General features: G+C 41.1%; 1 protein-coding gene across 8 annotated transcripts; it reads left to right on the forward strand.

The window, feature by feature from the left end:
- The first annotated feature begins 1,784 nt into the window (after positions 1-1,784).
- On the forward strand, positions 1,785-25,564 carry LOC112566637. 8 transcript variants are annotated; one of them, XM_025242922.1, is made up of 3 exons: positions 1,785-1,897; positions 21,819-21,917; positions 22,397-25,564. In XM_025242922.1, the coding sequence occupies exons 1-3, from the start codon at positions 1,886-1,888 to the stop codon at positions 23,411-23,413; spliced, it is 1,128 nt and encodes a 375-aa protein (XP_025098707.1). In that variant the 5' UTR covers positions 1,785-1,885; the 3' UTR covers positions 23,414-25,564. The 8 variants fall into 8 exon arrangements, with proteins under 8 accessions (XP_025098707.1, XP_025098742.1, XP_025098716.1 ...); XM_025242957.1 differs by lacking the exon at positions 1,785-1,897 and adding an exon at positions 10,643-10,977; XM_025242931.1 differs by lacking the exon at positions 1,785-1,897 and adding an exon at positions 15,192-15,672.
- Positions 25,565-26,391: the final 827 nt, after the last annotated feature.

The raw sequence follows: 26,391 nt of genomic DNA on the forward strand, positions 1-26,391 counted from the left end.
GATCTGACATCAGCAGACTACAGAGGGGTTTGGTTTGCTCTGAATGGGTAAAACAGGTGTACGACATCGCTCGTGGTGTTGAGGTCTCCATTGTGCGCTGGCATGCACTCAGCGCACGTCACACATCAAGTCTCTCGACGACATAGCGAAAAATGGTGCAGCTGTCGATTGATCCCCACCCACAACCCCCTCCCCCAAAAGCTTACAAGATATTAGCTTACAAGATATTAAAAACCTTGCTTTCACCCTAACTTCCACAATGTCTTATTAAATACACAGGCCTGACAGGGGGGCTGAGGCTGTTAAGGGGACCTGGTCTGGGTCAGTGGATATTTTTCTTTCTTCTTTTCCCTTTTCTTTTTACGAAAGGTTGACGTAACATTCCTCACTCTGGGGATTTTTTGTTCTATGGAGCGTGGTACTGCCGGGCCCGTGCTGGCTCTGTGCATACATATGCGCGCGCGCGCACACACACACACAAATTTCTGCATATGGTGGATGACATAAGTTTCAAACTGTTGAAACCCCATGTCCTAAACACCAATAGCGAAGGACATTTTTATGTAAAATTTCACGATGGGTATCAAATTGGGTATCAAAAGTCATGTATGAGACTAACAATGAAAGGACCGACACCTCAGTCCGGTCAGATGTGTCTCTAAGGTCATTTACAAGACAAAGCTGTGCTGCATGACTTGCAACAGGCTCCAGCAGGTCTTGGGCATCCTCGTAATCCATAAGAGGCTTTGTCATCATCATGTTCAAGTACCTTTGAGAAGAAGAGAAGTTTAGACACTAAATTTTATGCATTTACATCACAGATTGGCCTTATTGATCAAGGTTTTCACTGCTCCATGTTTGAAGCAAAGAGGCACCGAGTCAGAGAAATGAGAAGTATTAACGATATCAGAAACTGTTGGGAGAAGCTAGGTTCGAGGGAATGAGATCAAGGTTACATTATTTCTCAGATATACTCAGTATGACCACGAACTTATATCCCCATACGTCCATGGTATGACACCCTTAAGGTACTCAGAGGTAAATGAAGCAGAAACAAATGCTTGCTAATCTGTCAAACGATGTTGCCGTGTTTGCCGTTTGAGCAGTTTTATCTCCATTTTTAAATCGTACGTGAAAAGAAATGCCCGACTGATTGTGCGCCAGCATGGCACGTGAGCTGGAACTTGGCAACAAGCTACACGTAGCCTTGCTCATCATCCGGGTCCTCAGGTTGAGCATCTCACGAGAAGAACTACCATTAACGAGTATATAACAGGTGTATGGATGCTTGGCTTTTCCGATCATGAAGTTTACATGACTTTTACACCAGAGAAATATTAGATGGTGGTCTGTAATGTCATATTCGCGTGTCGATGCTTGGCTGGCATGAAATCAGCGGTTATCCAGAGGGGAGAGAGAGGGGGCAGATGGTCGCATGAGCGGCACAAGTGATGCATATTTATCTAACATTTTATAAAGCTGTATAACTATTTAAAAAATCCACTGTCAGTAGAGAATCGGATTTTTGCACAAATTGGACAAGCAATGATTTCTTACATTTCTAAAGCCGATCAGTTCGCTTTACAGAAGTTGCAGATGGTCCTTTGGTTAGCAGCGTCTTCTCTAGCATGCTTACTTGTATCGGACACTTGCAAACAATGCACATCGGTAATCTCCCAAAATGCTGCATATGATTTAACTTTGCTATTTGGGAAATTCCCAATGACGTACAGTAGCTCAATTCAGTTCATTCACGGACCTACATAAACCGACTCCAATAAAGGCCACATGACTCATGTGTTTCCAGCATCTTCGCCGTCCCTGTAAGGACAGTCGGCTACTCGCCCACTGAAAATTTCAGCAGCTTGGGTAGCAAAAAGCGACAATGAAAAAGAAGGTGAGAGCGTTCATTCCTTTTCATTTCTGTGACTTTTGTTCGATGCACCACTTTTTGAAAACGTCCTATTTTCTGTACAAAACCAATCTTTCTATAGAATTGTTTGTACAATAGTGTATTAAAGTGAGTCTTCAATGTGCATCAGATCATTTTCTGGAACCTAAGAAAGGTAAGATGAAGAAGATGGAGAAGCTGGCGTTAAATTGTTTGTGCGGACCGTAATTCCACAGTTCGGGGTCCCGCCGTACGACAGGCGACATGCTTCAAAGGAGCGCGGAGCTGTAGTTGTTCGCATCCCAATCGTGTTTTCCAGCTACAAATACGAAAGACATGGTGGCAACCTAAGGTGGGCCGAGTGCCTGTAAGCACAGAATTGGGTTGAACTGGCATTGCATACTTTGGCTTGTCAAATGAGATTTAATGTCGAGACCTGCACTGTAGGTTATTGTATCTCCTCGAATTTTGTTTTTAGTTTCAAGACCATTTTATATCTTCTTTCTTGAGATTTTTGTAATGGAACCAAGAAGATTAAGGAACAACAGAAGAAACAGGTTGAGATAGAGCATTTGACGGCGGAAACTCCTTTTTAAATTAATTTTTTCTGGACCGTTCGGTCCAGTCCATGCCAGCGAAACCTGATCGCCATGCGCATGTGAATTGTCGTCCACAGCTTGATTTATTATGCAGAGCGGTAATGAACTTTGTCTTTATGCGGATGTGCAGACTGTCATTTTCGTCCTAGACATCGGGCACGTGACACAGGAAGCCAACAAAAAGCTCAAGTGTATGTCCTCTCAGTGTCTCTCCCGTAATGGACATTCGTTGCTTGTTCCTCAAAATTTACTTTATTATAATTCACTGAATACAAATTTATGTTGCTATGAAAAAAAAAAAATTCGTAGATTGAATTTCGCGTTCTGCCTTGATAGGGCCAGATCAAATGGACATTCCTCTCACACCTCCGGGTAAGAGCACTGTGTAAGAACTCCCCCCCCCCTCCACACACACACACACACAAACTACCCGTTTGATATCGTGTGACGCACCGTACCCGTTGACTCAGTTGTGAAGTTGGCACGTCACTCCTTAGAGGGCTGGAGAAGGTAGGACAGCGAGGGAAAAGGGTGGGAGGGGAAATATTTCCGAGATAAGTGAGCACTCTAACACCTAGCCCCCTCTCCATCTAAGAGCGTAAAGTCTTCTAATTCTTTCATCCCGCAGTTTCACTAGTTCACTACACTGAGTATGATATCTACTTATCTCAAATAAAGTGACAGATGGAACGTGGACAATAGAATCTGTAGTGGAGTTAACAGCATCAAGCAACTCGGAATGAACCCGGTACATTGGCTAGTTACTTGTAAACTGAATTGTCATTTTTGAATATTAAGATCTTGTAGTCGAGTCGCTAGTTTAAATATACCCGAATAATGATTCACATTGGGTACATCCTGAAAGCACAGACACTTGAGTCCCATGACAAAGCAGAAAATCTCGTCGTCAATTGTTTAGGTACAAATGAAATTACAATCACTACGCTCCAATAAATGAATAAACAAGTGCTTAGTATATTTGTCGGCTGTATTAAGCAAACATAAAACACAGCCAGCTGCAGACCAGAAAATGTGCGCATTAGTTGTTTTAAGGATCATTGTATTCTTTTCACCCCGAAGAGGTATTCAGATATTAATAAAAAGCGCATGAGGAAACCCTTTTTGTCTTATTCAACACCCCACCGAGTAATATTTTAACAAAATGAGAAATTCTTGTATTTTTTTTTTTGCTTTATTGTGTAAAGCAATCGATTTCTATAATATCAAAATAATAACTTATTTCAAAGACATGTAGCAGCTAATTGTTCACATTTAAAAGATGAAACTCAACCCCTACAGTATGACAGGGACAACCTCATAAGATGTAGAAATGAGAGTTCAGTGGAGCAACAAAAAAAGTAAAGTGGCAGTGTATGTGGTGGTAGAGATATCCATGGGGCCGGCGACACATCACAGTTAAGCTTTTAGTACAGTCGAGCCTCGGGGTTTGGAGGCTCATAGCCCTCTGCGAATGTGGAAAGTCCTCGAATAACTATGGTAAATACATTGTAAAGCAATATTTTGAAGACACTGCGTAGGATAAAACAGATGAACAAATACATATAATAATATATATTTTATTCATTTATAACTTAGTAAACGTTTAGAAAAGCGCTTTCTAGTCTACGCACGTTGCCCGCAAATTTACGCAGTAGAACACAGATAAAAAAAAAATTAAAAAAATTAAGAAGAAAATGTCTATATTCTTATTATTGATGGCATTGCGTGTCTTGCTAGAACTAGTGTGTGACCCCAGGTCATCACTTTTCGTTGTTCAGTAATTTGTTTTGATCGGGTTGCTGTAAGGTTGTGCACCTTTGTAGACAAAGGTGGGATTTCCACGGTTTGACACTAAAAAGGTTTACGGCGATTAATAAATGAACTGTATTAAGACTGCACAGTGTGAAGCTGAGGCTGGATACATCAGGAAGCAGGAACATGTAAGTTCCGGGGCCATATATATATATACTCATACGATCAGGAAGGGGCGAGTTACCCATAGCTGCACGGGGGGTAGGGGGTTTGAGGGAGGGAGGAGACGGGGGAGGAGAGTGGAAGGGGTTGAGGGAGGGAGGAGACGGGAAGAGGGGTGTGGAACGTAAGACTACGTGGTCCAACGTGACTGACTGGGTGTTTGGGGCCAAACTCGCGATATTAATGCGTTTGGCTGTCCTTCGTTTACTGCCAGTCGACCCGATGGTAGGAATGACAATTTTTTTGTAACAATGCGAGTCTTTATATAGTCTGTGAAGTAGAACTAAAAGCAAAATTCGATTTAAAAATACTAAAATTTTTGTGAACTGACTGATGCGTATAAAACAAATAGGTCATCGTTGTAATTAACTGCACGCACGAAGTGTTAAATTTTCAGTTCGTTACTGAAGGAATGAAAAAACAATGGAAACAGCATACAATGAAGGTTAAAGTGTAACAGCACAATATTGGCGTGATGTGTGCAAACAACTTAGTGTTGATTAGCAAGGTTGACGGAGATAACCAATCAGAAAGTATTATACACATGAACATAAGTTAATACATATATCACGGGTTAATCTACAAAAATTATGTGAAAGGAGGCAGCACCCAAATGTTGAATTAGTGTCCTTTGACAAGCAAACGTAACTACTGGTACTAAAAAAAAATGAAGTATTTTGTTGTGATTACAAGCCTCTCAACGCTTCGTTTGCTAAATGCTCCGACGAGGAATAATGATAAAGTTTGAGTGATGAAAAATGCGCACAATAAAGGACAAGGGAACAAAAAAGTTATAAAAGAATTAGTTGCTGGGGAGTGAGAAGGAGAAATAGAGAGGGATCTGACCCGGAACTTGTCAGGGTTATTGGAGTTTTTATGCGGGCTTATTATTGGTATAACAGGGTGGGATTCTAATGTTTAGTTTCTGTTCATGATTAGTATCGATGTGTATTAAGAGAGTTTGGATGTGAGCTGTGTCGCGTGTCTTTATTCTTCTTCTGTTGCTTATTCTCTTTCACCTCTCTCTTCTTTCTACTCTCGTCTGTCTATCATCTCTTTCTGTCTCAGTTAATCGTGGCGCAGCCCCTGGTGTATCGACATATTTACACACACAAGTAATGGTATACTAGGTTTACAATTTGAACTTTCGTGTGCAAACAAACGAAATAACAGCCTTTTCTTACACATCACTGCTCAGTACTGTGTATACACATTCGCTTTTATACGAAATTTCTTTCTGACAAAGAAAGGTGTCTTATACAAAGAAGAAACAAGAACATAACATACAATTAATTCTTTACAAACTTTTCTCTCAAACCTGTTGCCTTTAAGATGTTTGCAGCCAGGCTGGTAGTTAACTTGGTAAAATTATTTGACAGCAAAACAAAAACTTGAATTCTAAAAATAACCTGGCAAAATTTGGGTATTTTTGTACTCGTACATGAATATTCGAGCGATATAAACGATAAGAATTTCTGTTTCATCTCGTGAACAAAAAGGACACCTTGAGTTTGCACTTTTATCACATCTGAACCGAAACTTCGGGGAATTCAAGTCTGATAGCCCTAGCCTGAATTCTATTTGTTCATCTCTCTTACCATTGTGCTTCATGTGTGCAAGAAAGCTAGTCTGTGTTTAGGGAGTTTGGGGGAATTAAATGGTACAAATATAAAGCTAGAGTTAAGATTGTTTGATAATTTTGTATGAAAACAATTCATCAGTCTCAAATTCAATTCTTACAACAGTCTACATGCACGTTAACGAACTCAGGTTGTTTGCTTTCGTATGAACAGTTGCAATAAGACCATCATTTCTAAAAGCCAGTACTTTTGATGTATTCATATGTTATCACCTGATGCAAACTTTTGGTGACACGATACAGTATAATTAGCTGATGAATCGGAGAACAAAGTTATGATATCATCAAATAACAGAATAGACAGCTGTCTCAAGTCAGATGTCTTATGTACATCACATTGTCCCTTCTGTCAAATTTGATTTGTTAAACTGTGAATAAACAGAACAGGATGTAATTTTTTAAAATGCTCTTTAACTAATAAAACACTCATTCAAAGTCGTCTACCTCCGTCTTCTTACTTTAATGACATTTTAACATTAATATTTGTGTTCATGTGTTTAGAAGAGAAAGAAAGAAGGGTTAGATGATGACGCATGCAGCATGGACTGCTTGGTTCAATGGATGAACCCGAAATGATTCATTCTTTTTCCGGCTCCTTGTGTATTTTCTTGTAAATTGGCCTCTGATGCTAAAAAACTTGAAGCGCCAACCACCAACTTCTGGTTAAACTAATAGTAGCACTTCTGCGTGGGTGCCAGCATCTACATGTGGATTTTGTTTTTGGTTGAATGATTTGGTTGGGCGAGGAAAGGCCTCACCACAATCCCATTTACCAGTCATATTTATTAAAAACCTGAAACCTGAAACAAGCAGTAAGTTCTTTGAGCTGGAGGACTTTCCGATCAGACTCTTGGGCGCTGAACTCAGTTTCTTTCTTTTGTTAATGAGACTCGCATGATCTTGTGCTCCTTTTGTGATTGGAATAAACACAAAGGTGTTTGCATTTCTTTACTACAATAGACATTGTTACATTTGGTTGTTTCAACAGTCAATACTTATTTTTCTTCTTTTGTTATTGAAACAAGGAAAATTATTTTCCTTCAGTTATTCACTTTTTGTTACTGAATTAGACATACATTTGTTCTCTTTTTCGCTACTGCACCAGACATAATACTTTCTCCTTCAGTTATTGCAATAAAGGTTCATTTAGTTACCTTTCATGACAGACACTCGAGGATTTGTTATCTGTGGGCGCACCGAGATAAGAAACCTACGTGAGAGACCCTTGAGAACGGTTAAACACAGTATTTCTTGGAAACGTGGCCGAAGGGGAAGTCCGGTCTCAAGAGGTCTGCCACCCTTTGATTGTTGTGAGACTGAATAACAAGCTTTTAAAACTGGTTCCCACACTAATTGTCTATCTTTTCCACGCTGACTGAATTAATTAGTCTACAGAATCCATGAACTAATACTTCACTAGCAGGTCCATGTCAAAAATAAAGAGGACTTGCTGAAAAATTTGCTATCAAAATTCGAGAGGTTCATTCGCGCAAGAAGTATTTTTACCTGTATGTTGCCAGTCATGCAAAGAAAATAGCAATTATCTTGAAGAAATCATGCAAGTGTCTTTGTCTATTCTGACACTATTGTTCACTTCCATCTCAAGGAGCAGGAGTTACCTGGGCCTAAAATGCCGACCACTACACGGCAAAGGTTTCCTCTAAGAAGAATTCGTGTCACAGGCCGCACACTTTCTGTTCTCTTTCTTGGAAAGCGTGTGTTGTGATCAGACACAAATTATGTGACTCGCTTCAAGAGATTTTGCAAGTCTCAAAGCTGGTGTGAGAGGCTAAACACATCCTTTTATTTCTGCATGCCCTACAGCTCATCTCTCAAACATTGTGCCATGTCGCGCTGCAAATAAACATGTTTTGTTTCAGCGTAATCTGTTTATTTTAAAATATATTAATGTTGTCCTGGAGCCAAGCCAAACTGATAGGAAATTTTGGGGTGTGTGCGTGAGAGAGAGAAATAGAGAGAGAGAGAGTTGGAAAGAGAAAGCGAAAAAGGTTAGAAAGAGAAAGCGAAAAAGAAAGAGAAAGCGGAAAAGAGATAATTTTTCTTTCGATACTTGGCTGAGTACCCACAAGTACTTGGAAAAATGGTTTGACCCTAGAAACTGTCAAAAAATGAGTGCAGAGTTATAGAAAGTTGTTTCTCCTTTATCAGCAGTGTCTGTATAGGTAATGTAATAAATATATTTTCTCTTGAGTGGAATGCCGACCAGCTTCTTGGTCGCCGCCTCAGGTCTGTTGCTGTATACAGAGCTTGGAAGAAAAACAAGCAAACGCACCGAAAATTTCTGCGATGATGCTTTTCTCAACCATCTAAACCGGAGGCTGCGTAGTGCTATATATAAATATCAGAAACCACTAAATATTTATTAACAAAGCCACGTACAGCGAAAATGATTAAAGGTTTGATGGAGAGAAGAACAAGTAGACTGAGAAACAGCTTTAGAATATCGGAGGTAAGTCAGTGACGTGAGCAGAAGAAGAAGGAATCAGACACCTCAGTCTGAGGTTGTTACCTGGTGTGGCTAAGCAGGGTTCTTGATCTTAGATGTGAAGGAATTTGGGTCAGTTGGTAAGGAAAGAATTGTTTATCCTACACTAAACACAATATCTCAAGCCGCAACATGGTCTTTACAGATACTGGGACAAGCGCAGAACTCTCCCTCATTCACTAACTCTTTCTTGCACGCACGCACATTCATTCACGTGAACACGTAGAGACGAGGAAGAGAGAGAGAGAGAAAAAAAAAAAAATAAAACGAATCGACATGGCGTGGGCAGAGAATAGACCCTGAGGGGAGGCATCATCTGACATCAGCCTATTACTTCCTCTAGAGATAATTCGAGATGGGCAGTTGCCGTTATGCAAGTATATATCAGAGACTCGTCGTGACCCGGCATATATTACAGACATGTTTCTGATGCAAGAATGTAACAGATGCTACCATGACTTAAAAAAACAAAGATGTATCCGGGATGAAGGCGAAGTAACTATCGATGTTTCTCCCGGGATCTTGTGACTCAGGCTGGCCGAGGTCATCGGACCGTGTCCGGTTTTGCCGTGTGTCCATTTAACGCAGGTCATTGCTTTGGGGAACTAAAACCACGAAATTAAGAACACAAGACCAGGAGGAGCTCCTTGACGTTCTACAGACGTGTCTGCTATATGAAGTCCCCTTGTCTGGATGAGTGAACAGAGATGAGCTCAGGAAGGGTAAGGAGGGGCACTTGACACAATGCTTGGTGGGGGTGGGGGAGGTGTTCTCCTCTCCTTCCGTGTTAAAAATAAATTTTCATGAGAGTTTCTTTCATTGAAACAAAAGAGCAAATCTAGTCAGTTGGACCCACCACTTCTCACGAGATCGTTAAAATGTAAACATTACCGAAAGAACTATTTTCGACTCACGAGCCGCGATAGTCAAGGACGTTTCTACGCAGCTTCCTGTTGGTGGCTCATAAATTGGTAATGCAAAAACAACAAATAGACAGGCGAATGAGTGGGTTTTTGACAATTCATTATTTACAAAAGTGATGATGGAATAAGCAAAACAAAGTCTCTTTTACATCTAGCCAACGCATTTAATGAGAGAAATATGGTCAGCTGCTGACTAGAATTATAAAAAGACATGATTTAATAGAGAAAGACTGAGAGAGAGCAAGAGAGAGAGAAAGCGAGAAAACGAGCAAAAGAAAATAAACAAAAAAACAAAAAAAAAGGAGAGAATAAAAAGATCGGAAAATACTGATTTAACAGTGTTGTACGCTCCGTGTACCTCCGTTCAGGAAGTACCTCAACCACACAGTCACTTTGGACTTTGGGGAAAAGGGTAGTTAAGGGAGAGGAAGTCAGACTACCGGAAGTACCCGAAGGTTATCCCTGCGAACAGGATTCACGTCCAAATAGAAATGCATGTGTTCCGAGACGAAATCCGAGATCCAAGATCCAGGGACTTAAGATTATCATTGTTGTGGCGACAAGCGAGTGCTACGTACCGTTTCACTATCAGGTCGTTGGAAGTAGCATTTGACTGTTTTTCTTGGTCTTGAAGGAAAGGGGGCTTACAAAGAAGTCGTTGGTCACCTGCCCTCAGGTTAGTCGCCTGTGAGACTCAATCGCTTCTGCACGTGTGTGAACAATGGTAAAGATGCCTAAAGTACAGTATATGAAAAGCAGAGGCTAGCCCTCGACCTCCACCCCTTTTACCTTCCCGAATAAATCATTTACCTTACCCCACCCTTGTTCTTGCAAGGCGGTAAGAGAGAGAAGGAAAGAAAGAGTTTTCCAGCCACAGGCCTACAGTCAAGCATTATACTACCACAGACACGCTCACAGTCACATCTGTCAGACAGCAACACGTGGAGGCAACACGCGCTGCTGATCATCATCACGTCCATGACCGTGTCCTTGATTGTAACAATGACTAGACTGTCCGGAAAACACTGAACAGAAAGGGCAAAGAGAGGTATATATGACAATGCTATAGTCACAATAACAGTTATTTGTTTACGATAGTGATAGATAAACAACGCGGAGGGATTTATTTATTCTAGCTCTTTTTTCCTGAAGAGGCAAAAGTATGCTCGACTACTAGAATATTAAAATAGTATCAGAGTGAGATAAACAGAGATAATCTAGCTTTTTCGTATATAGAGAAAGGAGAGAGATAGATGACAAGAGAATGCGGATGAATATACGCCGACCTATTTAACTTCATCCGGGAAAATCCTGGAGCACGTGATGGCTGCAGTCTTGTCTCGTGTCGATCACACATTTCCTTTTTGTTGAAAATCTCCAAGGAGCCTCTGTTGACAGAAGTTAACACAAGTCTACACGATCTTGCTGTCTCCAGACCGTTTCAGGTAGACACATTTTCTTTTGTTTTATTTTTATACATTCTCTCTTTTGATTGCCTGAATTATTTATTTACTTACATGTCTTTCTTCAAATCTAACGCAGCGTCACAGATCTATGCGAAAGAGAATGTGAGATAACTCTTCAGCTATGTCAGGAAACAAGTTGTGTCCCCTTTCTCTCTCTTTCGTTGATGTCTCGGCGCATCGTGGTGGCAAGCATCCATCATCCAGGACACTAAAAAAAGTAACCAGTCACGGAATTACAATGTTTCTTTATCAGTCGTGGACAGAAGAAAGGCGTGAACGGAAATGATGGGCATCGGGATGTAATTAGAACTCACGGAAGTACACAAGTTGCAGCTTGTTTTCGAACAACCACAGATTGTACTTGAACAGCAGATTTTGACAGCAAAACAAACTTCCTCGAATAAATTATTCGCAAGCGCTGAGACACATGGACACGTTGGCACGTTTACTTGTTTACCCATTTATTCATTTATTTGCTAACACCGACACTCTTTGTCCACCATATTTGGCACAAATATTTTTTTTTTTTTGATTATGGTTTGGTTTTAGGCTACGTTTGGTAAATGTATATTACTCGAAATATTGTTTACTTTTGATATTTATTTTCTGCGTTCTAAGAATTTACCGCTGGCTCCAGATCAAACAATGGTACACAGAAAAATTGAGTCAAGAATCGTTCACACAGAACAACGTAGAAAACGATAGTATCCTAGAATAATGACCGCAACATATTTGGGAAGAGAAAGAAGTTCGGGGAGTGAAGGCACAATTTTTGTCTCCCTTCACACGAAACTACATGCTGAACAAGCTGTCATCCCTTGACGCAAGGAAACATCATGATCATGAGTTAGAGTTGAATTAGAGTAGTAAGTGTCTTTATGTCCATGATAAAGACATCAGGAGTGCAAGTGTTTCAGTGGTATACTACACAGACACTAGACATTAATGAAGTTGATGTAAGTGAAGTAATTAACGTTGGTAATAAAATCACAGCTGGGATAACTCGCGGCAGGAAGCAGCTCGGGTGAATCCGGATACCGTGGGTAGTCTTCAATACAGTGTTTGGAACAGAAATAGAAATCAGACGTAGACAAGTAGAGTGGCAAACGGGCAACTCCGAAACCAGTTCACATGTTCGAGCGCACGTCCTCCGGTATACACACAATACACAATGAGGACGGAAATAATTATCGAGTACGCGCACGCGGGCACACACACACACAATTCAAACTACACACACGCGCACACTTACACACAACATATATACAAACACACACGCGCGCGCATGTATATACACATTAACACACATACACACAATACAAACACAGTACACGCAATACACACACACCAAGGAAATGACAGACAAATGGCATAAACATACACGCTTTATTCATCATCAATTTGTACACGAAAGTGGCCGATTTTTTAAATTTGCAGGCATTTCGTATTAATAGAAAGAGGAAGCGACTGCTCATGTATGTCTCCCAACCTATTTGCCCTAACAAACAACCAAACAAACAAACAAACATAGAAGCAAAAAATGTACAGAATGTATGCACAAAACAGAAACAGTCATTGGTATCAAACTGTTCTTTATTTAACTACAAAATGGCATGTCATAAATTATTAGTAAGACGGCAAGAGTGGTAGGTAGGGGACTGGGACATAGTGCGACCTAATGTTGCTTACTAAGCATGACTTAGTAAGATCTAATATAGCATACGGCTTCATAACGTGACCTAAACGTCACACAAGCTGACCTTTTGTAACAGTGTGGCATCACGTGACTCAACGACATAAGACTAGTTAATAAGTAGAGCAAGAGACTCCACATCCGGGACCGCGAATGAGACGACCATAAACGACACGACAGTCACAGAAAGTGTTTGCGGACATGGCGCAGCCCCAGTATTTGTTTTCTCCCATGAAATAAATGTTTTACAATAATTCTATCAAGAAATCAAGTCATCGGACAAGTCTCTAGCTTTATGTGTGGAATATTGTCATGTTGTTACGGCCATGAGTCTTTCGGTGACCCCTCCTCGGTGTCCTATATTTGCTTTCCTCTTTCAGAATGAATCAAGTGGTTCCCGATACTCAAATAAAGCCGGTCGGTGTTAGGCAGTGCCGAGTGATGAATGAAATGCTTCAAGCTAGGTTTGGTAAAGGAAGTGGATTTAGGTCCCGGGGCCATGAATTTGTGGGGGAGATTCACGTGGGATCCAGATAGTGTGACTAAACAGTCCAATCCTCACTAGCACAGCTGACGAAAGTTGGGCATTGGATCACTAGTGCATGTGTTCCAAGAAGCTTATTCATATAATGTTCACATCCTTGTCTTCTGCATATAGCACGCTGCTAGTGATGGGTTGGGCTCACTGATTTAAATCGACTGTATACATCATACTCGCATTGTGACAACTTGCGGAAGCCACAAGGCGACCTTCTTACTCACTGTAATGTCAAATAAACTGGTATGGAACAGGCACAGATCTCTTGTCGAAGTTTCTAAATCAAAGAACTAAAGTAATTAAAGCATGAAAAGCATTCAATGTTGACAGTTTATGAAAATTACAAAAACACAGTTGTGAGGCATTTCAAATACTGAGAGCATCCCTAACGAGTACCAATATGGCGGCTCGCTAGCTTCAAGCTTCAAGCAGAGCCAGCTACGGTCCAGCCATTAGTTTCAGAGCAGTGGTATGGGCCTCAAACATTGTGAGTGTTTTGTTCGCTGGGTATCTTTAAGTTGGATGTAACCAGTTCCTGTCCTGTAAATGATGAGTCTTTTTCAGTCAGGAAAGCCCAGCTGCGCGGAATCGCAAGATAATATGAAGAACCGATGGCTGATGTCGCGAACTCATTTTCTTCTGCCACGCTGCTGGAGCCAATAAGGCATCAGCTCTCGCAAGACAAATATTCTGCCAGTAGTTTTTCTTTAGGAGACTAAAACTATTTTCATTCCTCATAATATACCGTTTAATCGTTCCTTCAGCTTTTGCCGCTTTCCGTCGCTGTTGTTGATTCGCTTCTAGTCGCTGCTGTAGTTCTCTTTCTTTCTCTCTCTCACACACACACGCGCGCGCGCCATAGAAATGGCAAAAGATAAAAGGAACGTTTTATCACGTGACTGGGGCTGACTATGGACTCAATTTTAATAAATACATATTTTGGTTTTTTGCGAAAAACGTAAAGGTTTCGGATACTATCACAAAGCTAAATGATGGGAAAGTCAGAACTGGTTGTTTAAAGGGAAGAAAAGGGCTGAAGTTGTTTGAACAAAACTTTAATTTCACCGAGGGTCCAAACTGAAGAACAAAAAAAAAAAAAAAAAAAAAAGAGAAAAAAAAAGAAGAGAAAAAAGAAGAACAACAAAAAACAAAAACAAAACAACAACAACAAAACCCACACCGAATATATGGATATTGAGATGTATACTGAATATAACGCAGAATGGTCGGCATGAGATCGTCGAAATGAAGACACTTTGAGAATTTTATTAGAATGAAGAAGACTTTGCTGTTAGTATCTAATCGTACTTGTTGACTTCAAAAATGCACCGCGAAACCTTTCCGTTCGTTCCTTTTCAAGTGTGACATGCAAATAGCCCGCCAGTAAAAACCGCCAATTCATGAAGCATCTGTAGCATCCTCTTCCTTCTGTCTTTTCCTGAAAAGAATAGTCTTGGAGGTGGTAAAATCAGTCATGACTTCATTACGCATCTGTCCTTCGATCGGTTTCTCCAAGTCAGAAATTCTTTATTAAAAATCGAATCTTACATGAAGCAAGAGTCATTAATGATATTACTTTTATTCCTCTGGGATTACCTACATAGCCGAGACAGATCTCCGTTCTATTAATGTCCTCTCTCAATCAGGGTACACTTCTCTAGTAATGTACATATCTCTAGCTTGTGTTGATTTTCGGCCGTTGATGCGGCTATCTATGGTACATTGTTCTGACATATTATCTAATTATATTAAATGTGAGTGTACAGTTTCAGACGAGTGAGCTCGACACTCTCTTCACACTAAGCTCGCTTCAGTCATCTAACAAATCATTTAGCCCTTCTATTCCTAAACAAGTGTCTCTGTTCACAACAACATTGTCAGACAGTCAGGAAAACTTACGGAATAAGCGTGTGATCCAAAAAAAAAAGACACTGAGCGGCTTAGAGGGGATTGAACGAACGAACGAACGAACGAACGAACGAACGAACGAACGAACGAACGAACGAAAGTAGGAAGGAAGACATGTATGAACCTGGCTTAGAATTAATGAGAATTATGAAAACTTTCTTACAGTTTAAAGCTTCATTTCTATCTCTTTACTTCCTTGGCACTGTAGTCAAAGCTAGGCAGACATGGACTGGCGTCAGTCATCGCGTGGTGCGTGACTGCGCGTGCTGGTGATAGGGATGCACTCAGCCTGGACCACCCACATCATTTGCATCTTAGCACTCCTCGCTAGAATCTGCCATGATGTAACCAACCCAGCCAGAAACAACTGTGACAATCCATGAATATTTAACCAAGATACGAAAAGGAAAACCATTTTTGTACACGTGCGCGCACCAGATTTCGCTTTTCATTTCCTTTACCTGACGTTTGTACTTCTCTTGCTTCGATGCAAGCTGTTTGTGCTCTATTGGGGCAATGATGGTCGATGATTCGTGTGAGTAAATTTTCTGTAAAGATCGCAGTAACCGACAGTCGCGATTCCAATCGTTTTTGAAGATGTTCTCAGAACTTTCTGGATTGGCGGATGTTTGGCGCACTGCAGGATACTGCATGTGTACTTTGTGACCAGAATACTTTCTAGTGCCACCGTCATGAAAACATTGCCCAACGCACTCGCATACCATACATGTGACCGGTTAAGAAAGCTCTTTATGAGTAAACAGGTTTTTCGTAAGAAGCATGTGGCAAATACAAGCTAAAGAACACGTGGCAATGTGATTATGTGAGTGGTTAATCACGCACTTGGGAGTTGTCCAGAAACTGAAAGATCACGTTCGTCGATTATTTATTATCAAACATTCCACAGTTATTAATGTAATTATTTGTCCCGCTTGCGTCATCGGTATCTCACTCTCCGCTGGGGGAGTGTATTCTTGCGTTCCTGGAGGTGGTGATGGAGGAGGAGTTAGGGAAAGCCAGACGAACCGGCACGACAAGAAAAAAATGAGAACAGAACTGGACAAAAACCCGGTCGCTGTAGGAAAGAAGATATCCCATATTTTCTTTTCTTTCCTGTTTTTTAGAAATCATGAGGCATGTAGCACTAAATATGAAACAAACGCCAATTTCTTTGCCAAGTACAGTTATGTCATGTGTCTGGACATATTATTTAGTAATGCTGTCATTTCAGTGGGTCGGAATTGGTCAAAATATGGTCCTCAAACTTAAATATTTGAAAGGACGAGTAGAAAATAATGCAGGTAATGTGGTAGAGGCAATGAAAGGGAACTCAACGCCCCTCCACGCCACACCCACCGCCGACATAACGACATTCGAGCGTTATCTGCCCAGTCCCATGTCATCATCGTCCAATCCAATCCTCCCACACAAAAGTCGGTCACCAATCGATAGCCGGGTTAAAAGTGCAACGCCTGAATTCTGAGAAACTGCCATTTGCCGTGCTGTCTTCATTCCGAGAAAGAACTGGCGAAGTGAAAGAGAGAGAGAGAGGTTCTACCAGCGCCTCATGTCATGTACGTTTACCGGGCGCGCGTGCGTGCGTAGGTGTGTGTGTACGCAGAGTGTGGTACCTTTCGTCATACATAAGGGGAAACCAAAATTTTTAGCCGAAACTGCAGCAATAGACGATGATCTGGATGAAAAATGCATTAACAGCTGGCAATAACGAAGATTTGCTATCTTCCATCGGGTGGCAATATAAAAGGTTAGTGGTAGGACGAGAGTTTATAATGAGGGGCAAGCCTGCAATGCTGGACATAGCCCTCGTGCTGCGGTGCAACACATCAAGGTAAGTGTTATGCAGTGGGCCAGAAGGACAAAAAAAGGTGTGGTGTGGGAAACTGATTTATTTCGAGGTAAATTTTCAACCTGTCCGGTCAGGACTTGTGAAGTCTGGGGTATCTGTGACGAGGTAACGCTTGTGAAAGATTTTGATGTCTAGCTTAGACATAGCATGAACTCGCGACCTCGCTACATCGGTACCCGTAATTCGCCAACCCTGCCTCTCTCCACCCTTTGTGGCAGAATGGATTCCCCAAATTTACTCCAGTTATGGATCATACATCGTCTATATGCCACTATCATTGTCGCTCGCCTAACATTTGTGTTGGACAGATGTTTGGAGTTTGGACTGTATTCAAACTAGTTATCTAAAAATAAAATTACACATAACCTCTTTTCTTAATTTACCACCTATGGCACTCAGGCGTACGTATCTGTAGTTAAAACTCCCATATATGATATCTAATTATTTGTTTGCTTGTCATTTTGTCTTTTTGTTTGCTTCTCTGATTGCTATTTATTTCGTAATATTTTCTTTGCATTTTGTTTTGTTTTTTTCGTTACGGTTAAGGCGGCTACCCACAAACTGAGTTTATAGAAAATAGCTACGGTACCGGTTTCGCCTGGGTTGATTTCCAAGCTGGGATTTATCTCTCTGTCCTTTTATTTGAGTCAAACTCACTTATGCCCGATGTCTGGGTAGCAAAACAAGGACAAACAAATAGTCTTGATGTCATTCCCTAAGCTGACTGATTGACAGCTCATGGTTTGGCATTTTGGGGAAAGCGGCGTTTCTAGAGAAAGAGAGAAAAAACTTGAGGTGGTGCTCCCCCTAGTTCTCTCTTTCTTTACCTCCATCACACTATTCCCCTGTCGCCACCTCTTTCTTTCTTTCTTAATACTACTTATGAAAATCTGCGCTGCGTAGAAGAAATATTCTCAGTCTGTTTTATCTGTTTATCATTCCCAACAGCTACTCCCCCTCTTGTTTTAAACTAATGTGCGCGTTGGAATATGTGTTTTAATGAAGAGGTTTTTTTTTCTCTCTGGCAAACATCATAAACTCCCTCGTTCTAAGAGGTATTTGCAAATAATAATAATAATAATAATAATAATAATAATAATAATAATAATAATAATAATAATAAATATTATTACAGTTGGCGTATCAATAATAACATTTTGCTTAAATTTTGAAGCCACTGGTCAATTTTCGTCAATCATAGTAACAGGGATAAAAATCAATAATAAATTTCGCAGAAGCCCAGAGCACATAAATCATAGATTTTCCATAGACGAACGAAATATTTTTGCCAGTTTTGCAATCGGACAAACGTCGAATGGTTTGCATCATTCTCAACCAGAGTCCGCCCGCCTGCCACAAACATAGCCATACTCTACAGTGGAGATATTTGACTTACTGGAAAAGTACCAGGCCGTTGTAAGAGAGAAATGGTAGATGACTAGGAATTGTCGACAGAAGGAACGAGAAGCAAAATATCGTGAGGGGAACCATGCCCGGAAACTTTGCCGAAAACGCCCACCATTAGAGTGGTAGCAGAGTGGCAACAGTTGGCTTCGTGAGGCGGAGCTGTCCCGCAAACAGGACAACGGAGTTTCAACAGATAGTAAACATCACACACAGGACAACAGCACCTCACAAACAGCTGTTTCGAATCAAGAGTACTAGTATGTTTTCCTGCTGTTATGGCTGCGGACAGGACAAAGAACAAATTAGGAAACGAGAAGTTGCCGCTTCTTTTTCTTCTGAGCTTTTTTCCTTGTTTCTTTCGTTCGTTTTTTATTTCGGTTAGGTAAAGACAAAGACATAGATATGCCTTGCTTTCGAAATGAAAGGGTAAGGAATTTTTGGTGTTTACTAAAACTGCTCGTGGAGGGAAGCAAATGTTTTCTGTTGCGGTGTCTTCCCTGGCGCAATTTTCGATGTGGGAAGCTATTGGTGGGAACTGTCGGAGGCCCATGACGTCACTTCCAGCTTAGCTAATGTTCTTATTCTACTCGCAGCATCCCGATTGGTAGTACACTAGTCCAATGGTAATGCTGCTGCACGAGAGGGATAGAAAGAGAAAGGGTATGAGTTTTATCATCATCATCATCATCATCGTCGTCGTCGTAGTCGCCGCCGCTCGATAGCATACATTTAACTGAGTGGAAGCGAAAATTGAATCCATAAAGAGAGTTTAGAACACGAGGCACCAGGAAAGTGAGCTAGTCAATACAGATATAGTTTAACATATTTTAATTACTAGAAAACTTTACCTTCTGTGGCTGCATTTAACATATCTTTATATTTGTTTATTTTCTTATTTTCATTTTTCAGATTTCTTTTCATATTTTCATTTTCAGATTTTTTTTTAATATCTTATTCTCATCTTTTCTCACTCTTCATCTTTGATAAGACTTCGTTGGTAGTATTCTTGTAATGTATCCAATCACTGCTCAATTCATTTGAATATTTTATCCTTAGGTTACTTTTTTCTTTGAATTTTCTAACCGGTTAGAATTTTGATACTTTTCGGAGCCGGAACGAAATCCCATCATTTTCCTGTGTCGTGTGCAATAAGATAAAAGTCCTTTGGACATAGCAAGCAAAATTTCTAACTGAAAATGGAAAATTAAAAATGATTGAACGTAAGGTCAGCGATTAAAAAAATATAAAAAACCCTAGGTTGTAGATAACAAATAATAGAAAACTGATGTGTTTAACATTCTTGATTTTAGTTTCGTTTTTATACACTTCTTAGAAGGCCATGTTTTTCTGTGGAACAGATATGGGCTGGCGTGATAGCGACCACCTGTATTGAAAGATTCAATACATTTATGTCAATTTGTTTTCCTGGGTTGCGGTTTGTCAAAGGTGTCTGTTGTCCAGAATCGACTGTATTCAACAGTTGTACTAAAATACGAATAAGCAAAAGAATGAATGCGAGTGAGTGAAGAGAAACAGAGAATTACTGAGAACTGTTTCCATGAACAGTTTTGCTTCCACTTTCTGTAAAATAATTTTTAAAAATCCAAACATTCTAAGTAATCATCGCAACCTCTCTGTGGAATCGATTGAAGCGTTCTTTGTTTGTCCTTACAAACCTCTGACCTTTGCCCTGCTCCTCACGGTGTTACAGCAAGTAGTGTAATGGAAATGTTTGTGCTCTTGCTGCATCGAAAGAGCATTTGTTATATATTCATGATGAAAATTTATGTATCTAGTTTCCTCCACAGTGTGTTTGTGTGTTTCCAAAGGCCCGTACTTATTCGTATATGATCATATATGATAGTAATTGTTCGTATTTTTGTAAAATTTGTTTATGTATATTTATGTCAAGCATTTTCGGTCTTTAGTGGACGAGAAAGGTGCTCAGTAAATGCAGTAAATATCCATCATCATCATCATCATCTCATTTGTAGATAATGTGCAGTCTCAGCTATAATGCCCCTTCGAAGTGATGTGAGACTCAGCCCGATAAAATGTTGATATCAGAATTAGTTTTCAGCACAAGCGCTTTATTACAATGGTCAAAGCAGATAAGAAAGAAGCTTCTCGAATGTCTAGGGCTGCGGACCATGGGTCTCTGTCAATCGTCTCAATATGACTTTGTTTACTACCACGCCTGTTGTGTCGTGAAGTAGCCTTATAAGTTCCTATTGGTTGCACAAGGAAAAATATTTCTCCAACCCGACTCTCTTTCTCAGAATCTCTCTAACTGGTACCGAACTTGTTTATACAACGCCTAGGAATGCATCCTTGTTTTCTTCTATTGACATAATAAAATGGTAAGTAAACACTCGATCAGTACATCCCTTATTATAATAAACAGTTGTACTATTACAGTCAAGACATACAGGAGAAAACCACAAATAAATAAGTTTTGTAGAAAAGTATTAGACAGACCTCCTGCACACAATCATTTAAAAAATAATAATTTGAAAGCTTACTTTCTGAGGATCAAAGGTCATGTTGACTATCCTTAATAAGTGACTGCGGTATTAAGGATAGGTTGTTGACAGTTTTAGAGCTAGCAAAGCCTGAAATTAAAAAAAAGGACTACAGTCTTTCTGCGGCTCGCTTATCAACTTTCTGAGAAGTCGTTAACAAGTACTTACTGCGAACAGGCAGCTCTTTCGTTTGGTTGTCAGCTGCTGTGTGTCAGCGACCGAGTTTGTAGCGGGGTTACCCGAAACGAGAACAAGAAAAATGCTGACAGCAGGAACCTGTTGGCACGCGGCTCCGGGCTGTCGTCTGCACTCATATTTATAGCACCTGTCGCAACTCCCTTCTCACCTTCTTGTCTGCCGGTCACAACAGTTAGCATAGTAAGGCCAGAACTAGTGAATCTCTCGTAAATTCATTCATTTTTCTTTCCCTTTGGAATATGTAGGTAGGTCTATCTATACACACCCCATAGCAAACGGTTTGTCTGCGTCTGCTTGAAGTTTTGTAGTCGCCATGTTTGGAATTCGTCAGACGATATCGTCTCGGTATTTTCGTATTTTTCGCAATTGTCAATATTGTATGCTCGTTGTTGATTGATTATTTTTATCTGATTTACTTCTTGTCCTGATTTGACTTCAAAACTGAAGGGGCAGGTGTTGATCTGTTTATATTCCCTTGTGGTTTAAATGACAGTACGAGTGGTAAGATGGCTACCTGTGGCTTCTGCAAGTTCTGTTACCACTCGTGTATCTAGTAGTTTTCTATCAATGATACACTTGTGTACAGGCACGATATCCACGTCTGTATGTTCTGTCAACCTCGTTTTCGGATATTATTCATTATATATTCGTTATTTTATTAGATATTTATTAGTTTTTTCGCTTCAGATGCAGAAGAGCAAGGATGAAATTCGGAAAGAGAAAAATCGTCTGTCCGCCAACCTCAGCTATCAGAAAAAGAAGAGAGAAAGAGAAGATTTGGAGAATGTAAGGAAACCTAGAAATGATGAACATAGAGAACGTAAAACATTTTAAAAAGTGTGAAAAAAATTGAAGATTGAAAAGACTTTGAAATCATTGAAAAACTAGAGGGTGGGAGGAACTGGTATTTTACACCAAGACAGTAACTAATATCATGGCTGAAAACTATAGGGGAGAAAAAGGAAGGAAACAAATGAAGAAAGTAAAATTGGAGATATGGGATAAGGGTTAAAATAAAACAAAAAAACAACAAAACTCCGTAAGCAGTTGATGGAAAAATAATTTTTGTAAGACTGTGGAAGTGGGAGGGGTTAAACTCCTTAAAATGGAAGTTATAAATATAAAGGGGGAAATAGTGGCAGGGAAAGAGAAAGTGCACACTTAGTTCAAAAGAAGTCGATGGGGTGGGGGAGAGAGGGAGGGAGAAGGAAGTAAAAGGAAGCCAGACACGTGAATATCAACGTTAGTAAATTTTCCTTTTTCAGAAAAACCGCACACTCAGCAACACCCAGCTTAGCCTGCACAGGGACATGCGAAGGTTGAGGAAGCTGGCCAGGTGCTACGAAGCCGTCCTGAGTGAGATCGTCCACATCAACACCTGCACCTTGTCACGACCCGTTGATCGTCACGCCATGCTCCTACCCGTCTCCTCCAGTCTGGCGCCTCAGAACCATCGTTCTCAGCCTGCAAAGGACGAGTCTGTGCCAACGGCTTTCTTCCCAGCCTCCCCGGTCTTAAGGGGCGGCGGAGAGGAGTTGCCGAGGGTGTTGGACGAGCAGAACAAACTGGGGGAAGAGACAGGGGTTACACTTTGTAGCAAACCCCAGCAGATTTGCATGAACGTTCCCAACATCTCTCTCCTGAGTGACGAGTTGGAGTGGGGCCAGGTGGCAAGTCACTCTTCCCCACAGGGTCTCGGAGGTAAGGTTCTAACGCCTCCGTCGTCACAGGGAAGCAGATTCGAGCTGACCTCACGGAGTTCTGACCCTTGTGACGAACTGAATGACTTCAAGTTTAAGTCACTGCCTGTACCCAACCCTCAGCGACTGCCACTGCTGTCAACGATTCCCCCGACCGTCCCGCATTTTCTCGTAGAGTTTCAAGCATCCTTGAGGACCGACGAGAACTTTACATCGGGTTTCTCGTCTATGACAGATGTCAACCAAGTCTTCACGACTTTCAATGAAAAAGAAACCGAGCCACGTTTCAGGGAAAAGTCGACAAATACGCCGCAGCCGACGCTGATGATAACCTCAGCAACGACGACGATGAAAACGCGAAACGACGGCGCGGCGAACACGTGGAAGGCGTTCCCCTACAACGCTAGGTCATCACCATCACCTGGAGGAGGAGCGCGTACACGCGGGGGACATCCACAGTGTGTCTGCCAGCAAGGCCCTCCCGTGAGTTCACAAAACAATGATCGCAAGATGCCGTCGATAAGCTTCCAGGTATTGGGGTTACGGTTAGACCAAGCTCTGCACGCGAACAATGACCTCTGAAGAGGTTACATGACCCAAGCGAAAGAGCAGCCTCAGCAACGCAGTGCTATAACAAACAATCCCTTGTCAGAACCAAAGAGTGTGAGGATCCGGGTTCGGGTTCTGTCCCGGGACATGTGAAGATCTCTTCAGATGTGACCGTCGGAAGTCGTGGGCGGGCGGGGTGTGTGCGGGAGTTCTCTGAATAATCCGGCTTCATCTACCAACTCCTTACCACTTCCCTAAAAGGGCAAAATAATTATGAGGCAAAAGCACTCTATTATCAGGTAAATCGACCAAATAACGAATTAAGAGAAATTTGAAGCGTATGGTGTGTTCTTAAGATCCCTATTGACGCCTGATGCATTGCCGATGGCATGCTGGATGTCAGAAATACAGCTTCCCAGGGTGGCCACAAACTTACATACCCAAGTTGTCTCCGGTCCTAGGTGAATGGAGGGTTTCCTTTATCAGCAGGTGGTCCGGCGGCACAACGGTTAGCGCCTGTCACGGTTAGCACCTGTTCAGATCTCATCTCGTGCACGTTGTTCTTTCTCAGCATGTGGCATCTGTTTATTGGGCTGGCCCATATCTCTAACTACTGCTTTCTTCACATGTTTTCTTCATTTTTCCCGTCTAGTCTTCAGCCGTGATATAGCCTTAGTTTCCGACGGCGTAAAACAACAATTCCACCCACCCGCCTCCTGTGTCACCTCCGTGATGACTGATATTTCTTTTTCCCCCCGGGTCACATCACCGTGTCCCCTTCCACTCAGCTGCTTAATGAATGCAGTAGAAGATCCTGTGGGATGATCTTGTGAAGCTGACAAAACTCCTTTAAGTCAACTGACAACCCACCCGAACAGAGTTATCTGTGACAACACTGCTAATGATTTTGTGCAGACCAAAAAGCTTACTCAAAACTGATGACACACCTGACACACTTGACTCATAAAGCTTGACAATGTGTGGCGAAAATGGGCGATTCTTTACTATTGTTAATCTCGCGAGAGAAACAAATACTTCTTTTACAAAATCAGTAGTGTGCAAATATGCAAATGTGATAGAACTAGCAGAATATTTGAAAACAAAAGTGGTGATACTTCGAAGCCTAAACGGGTAACAAAAGAAATCTGAAAAAAGCGCTTCAGTGGCGAAACGGGTAAATTTTGTCGTCGGAAAACAAGACATTTGACATGTCTGTGGCAAAAGTGACACCTTTTTTGGTTAATGTGTTGATGATTAATTAATTAACTAACGATTTTAATGCAGCATAGTAGCAACGGTGCTGTTGTTGCACCTGTGGCGAAGAGTGTATGCAAATTGTGATCCCATCTTTGGCATAAAGGTCACAGAAGGTTGTGTCTTGATTGCCCATGCTTAATTACCCAGACTCAGAAAACTTGGTCAGCTTTTTTTGACAATGGCGCGAGCAAAGAAGGGGATTTGGGTCATGACCTGCACGTCTAACAATCGACAGCGGAAACTGAGGGCAGGCTTAAGCTACAGGAAGTGACCTGACTGTTGGATGCTGAGCAATTTCTGGAAAAAAGGTGAACATTTCTGAAAAAGGAGGAAAACTGGTCAGTGAGCATCGTGTGCTTGAGTGTCTAACCTGACACGAAGTATCAAGTACGATTGTGGACAGTATACGTCTCGGTGCTCCACATACTCTCTTATTAATCTCGTTTTTATTTGTCTTCTTTCTATTTCTTTTTCTTTTTTTTTTTGTTATTTCTTTGCTTGTGTCTGTACTTTTTTTCTATTTCTGTTTTCTTTGTGTGAGAACCTGGTGTCCTGGGTAAAGATCTTTCCTCAACGAAGCTGTTTTCGTCTGCATGTTAGACCTGTATATAGGGCTAGCTTTTTAGCCATAATTATGATAGCCTCATTGTAATCTGTTATTACCTCTTAATTCTTTCCTTCCTTTTATCAGTGCTCCACCATTTCACTGTTTAAATACACTGTTAAGTATTTTATAGGTTAATATTGCTCTTTCTGTATTGCATCATTCCGTATTAAACTGTTAATTAGCTTATTTAAGGAGCTGTGAGGTAGATACTATGTATCGTGTTACATCCAGACACGTCCTTGTTTATTTATGGAAAATGAGTGTTATGGCTAAAGATTTATAGAACCCTCGATTAAATATTAAAGGAGTTTGACATTTCATTTGTTTATTTGTTTGCTCATTTTTTGTACCACCTCTTACCACACACACACGTATAAATGATCAGACCATAAATAGGAGGGATGGGCTGTGCTTGAGGAAATTAACCGAATTTCAGCACAAGTACAAGTTCACGAGAAGTTCACACAGGTTCGTGAACTTTAAAGTTAGACACTCTCTTTAATCTTCCGCAAACATTCTATTTTTCGAGCTCGCGCTAAAGTACAGATCACTTCAGACGACCCTCGTCACTCGTCCCGTGAACTGCGTCGTACAGAGCGTTAAGGAAATCAAACTAGGAAGTCAGTTGGGCGCCAGAGAGGTCTGTTCGTGGTATAAACAGTAAACTTCGACTTCACCAATGACATTTCCGTCACCGCACTTTGGGTTTAAAAATCTTATTCATCACCACGGGACCACAGGTCTCTTGATAAGACGCAGTTGTCAACGCATGTCCTGTTCGCCCGACAAATACCAGTATCTCTGTATTTATTGCAAACATGCCACTTGAAAACTAATCAGAGCCACTCGTCTACCTCGACTAACTATAGAAACTGTATGAATAGTAGTGACCTCGTTATCTTGTCCAGGTGTGGGATAGAACGGCTTTCCTTCAAAGCTATTTCTTCTATACAGCAGAGAGAGAGAGAGGGAAAGAGAGAGATATATTCATTAGCAGCCGGGGTTTGTAGTTTCTCCAAGGAAGATTAGAAGATTTTTGTCGCTCACGGAGTCAGTGGAGCGAAACAGTTATGCACGTGATCCCGTGTTTCTCCTCTAACTGAAATACTTATGTTCGGCAACGGGTGAACGACATTTGGAGCGATGC

Source organism: Pomacea canaliculata, linkage group LG1 (genome assembly GCF_003073045.1).
Source record: "Pomacea canaliculata isolate SZHN2017 linkage group LG1, ASM307304v1, whole genome shotgun sequence".
NCBI classification, from domain to species: domain Eukaryota; kingdom Metazoa; phylum Mollusca; class Gastropoda; order Architaenioglossa; family Ampullariidae; genus Pomacea; species Pomacea canaliculata.

What these genes read in the sequence shown, in the direction of transcription:
- LOC112566637 (XM_025242913.1), top strand. Translation starts at nt 16,826, where the DNA reads ATGATCTGGATGAAAAATGCATTAACAGCTGGCAATAACGAAGATTTG. An exon ending in CATCGGGTGGCAATATAAAA is followed by an intron (nt 16,902 to 21,816) that starts GGTTAGTGGTAG and finishes TTTTTTCGCTTC; the next exon opens with AGATGCAGAAGAGCAAGGAT. An exon ending in AAAGAGAAGATTTGGAGAAT is followed by an intron (nt 21,918 to 22,396) that starts GTAAGGAAACCT and finishes TTCCTTTTTCAG; the next exon opens with AAAAACCGCACACTCAGCAA.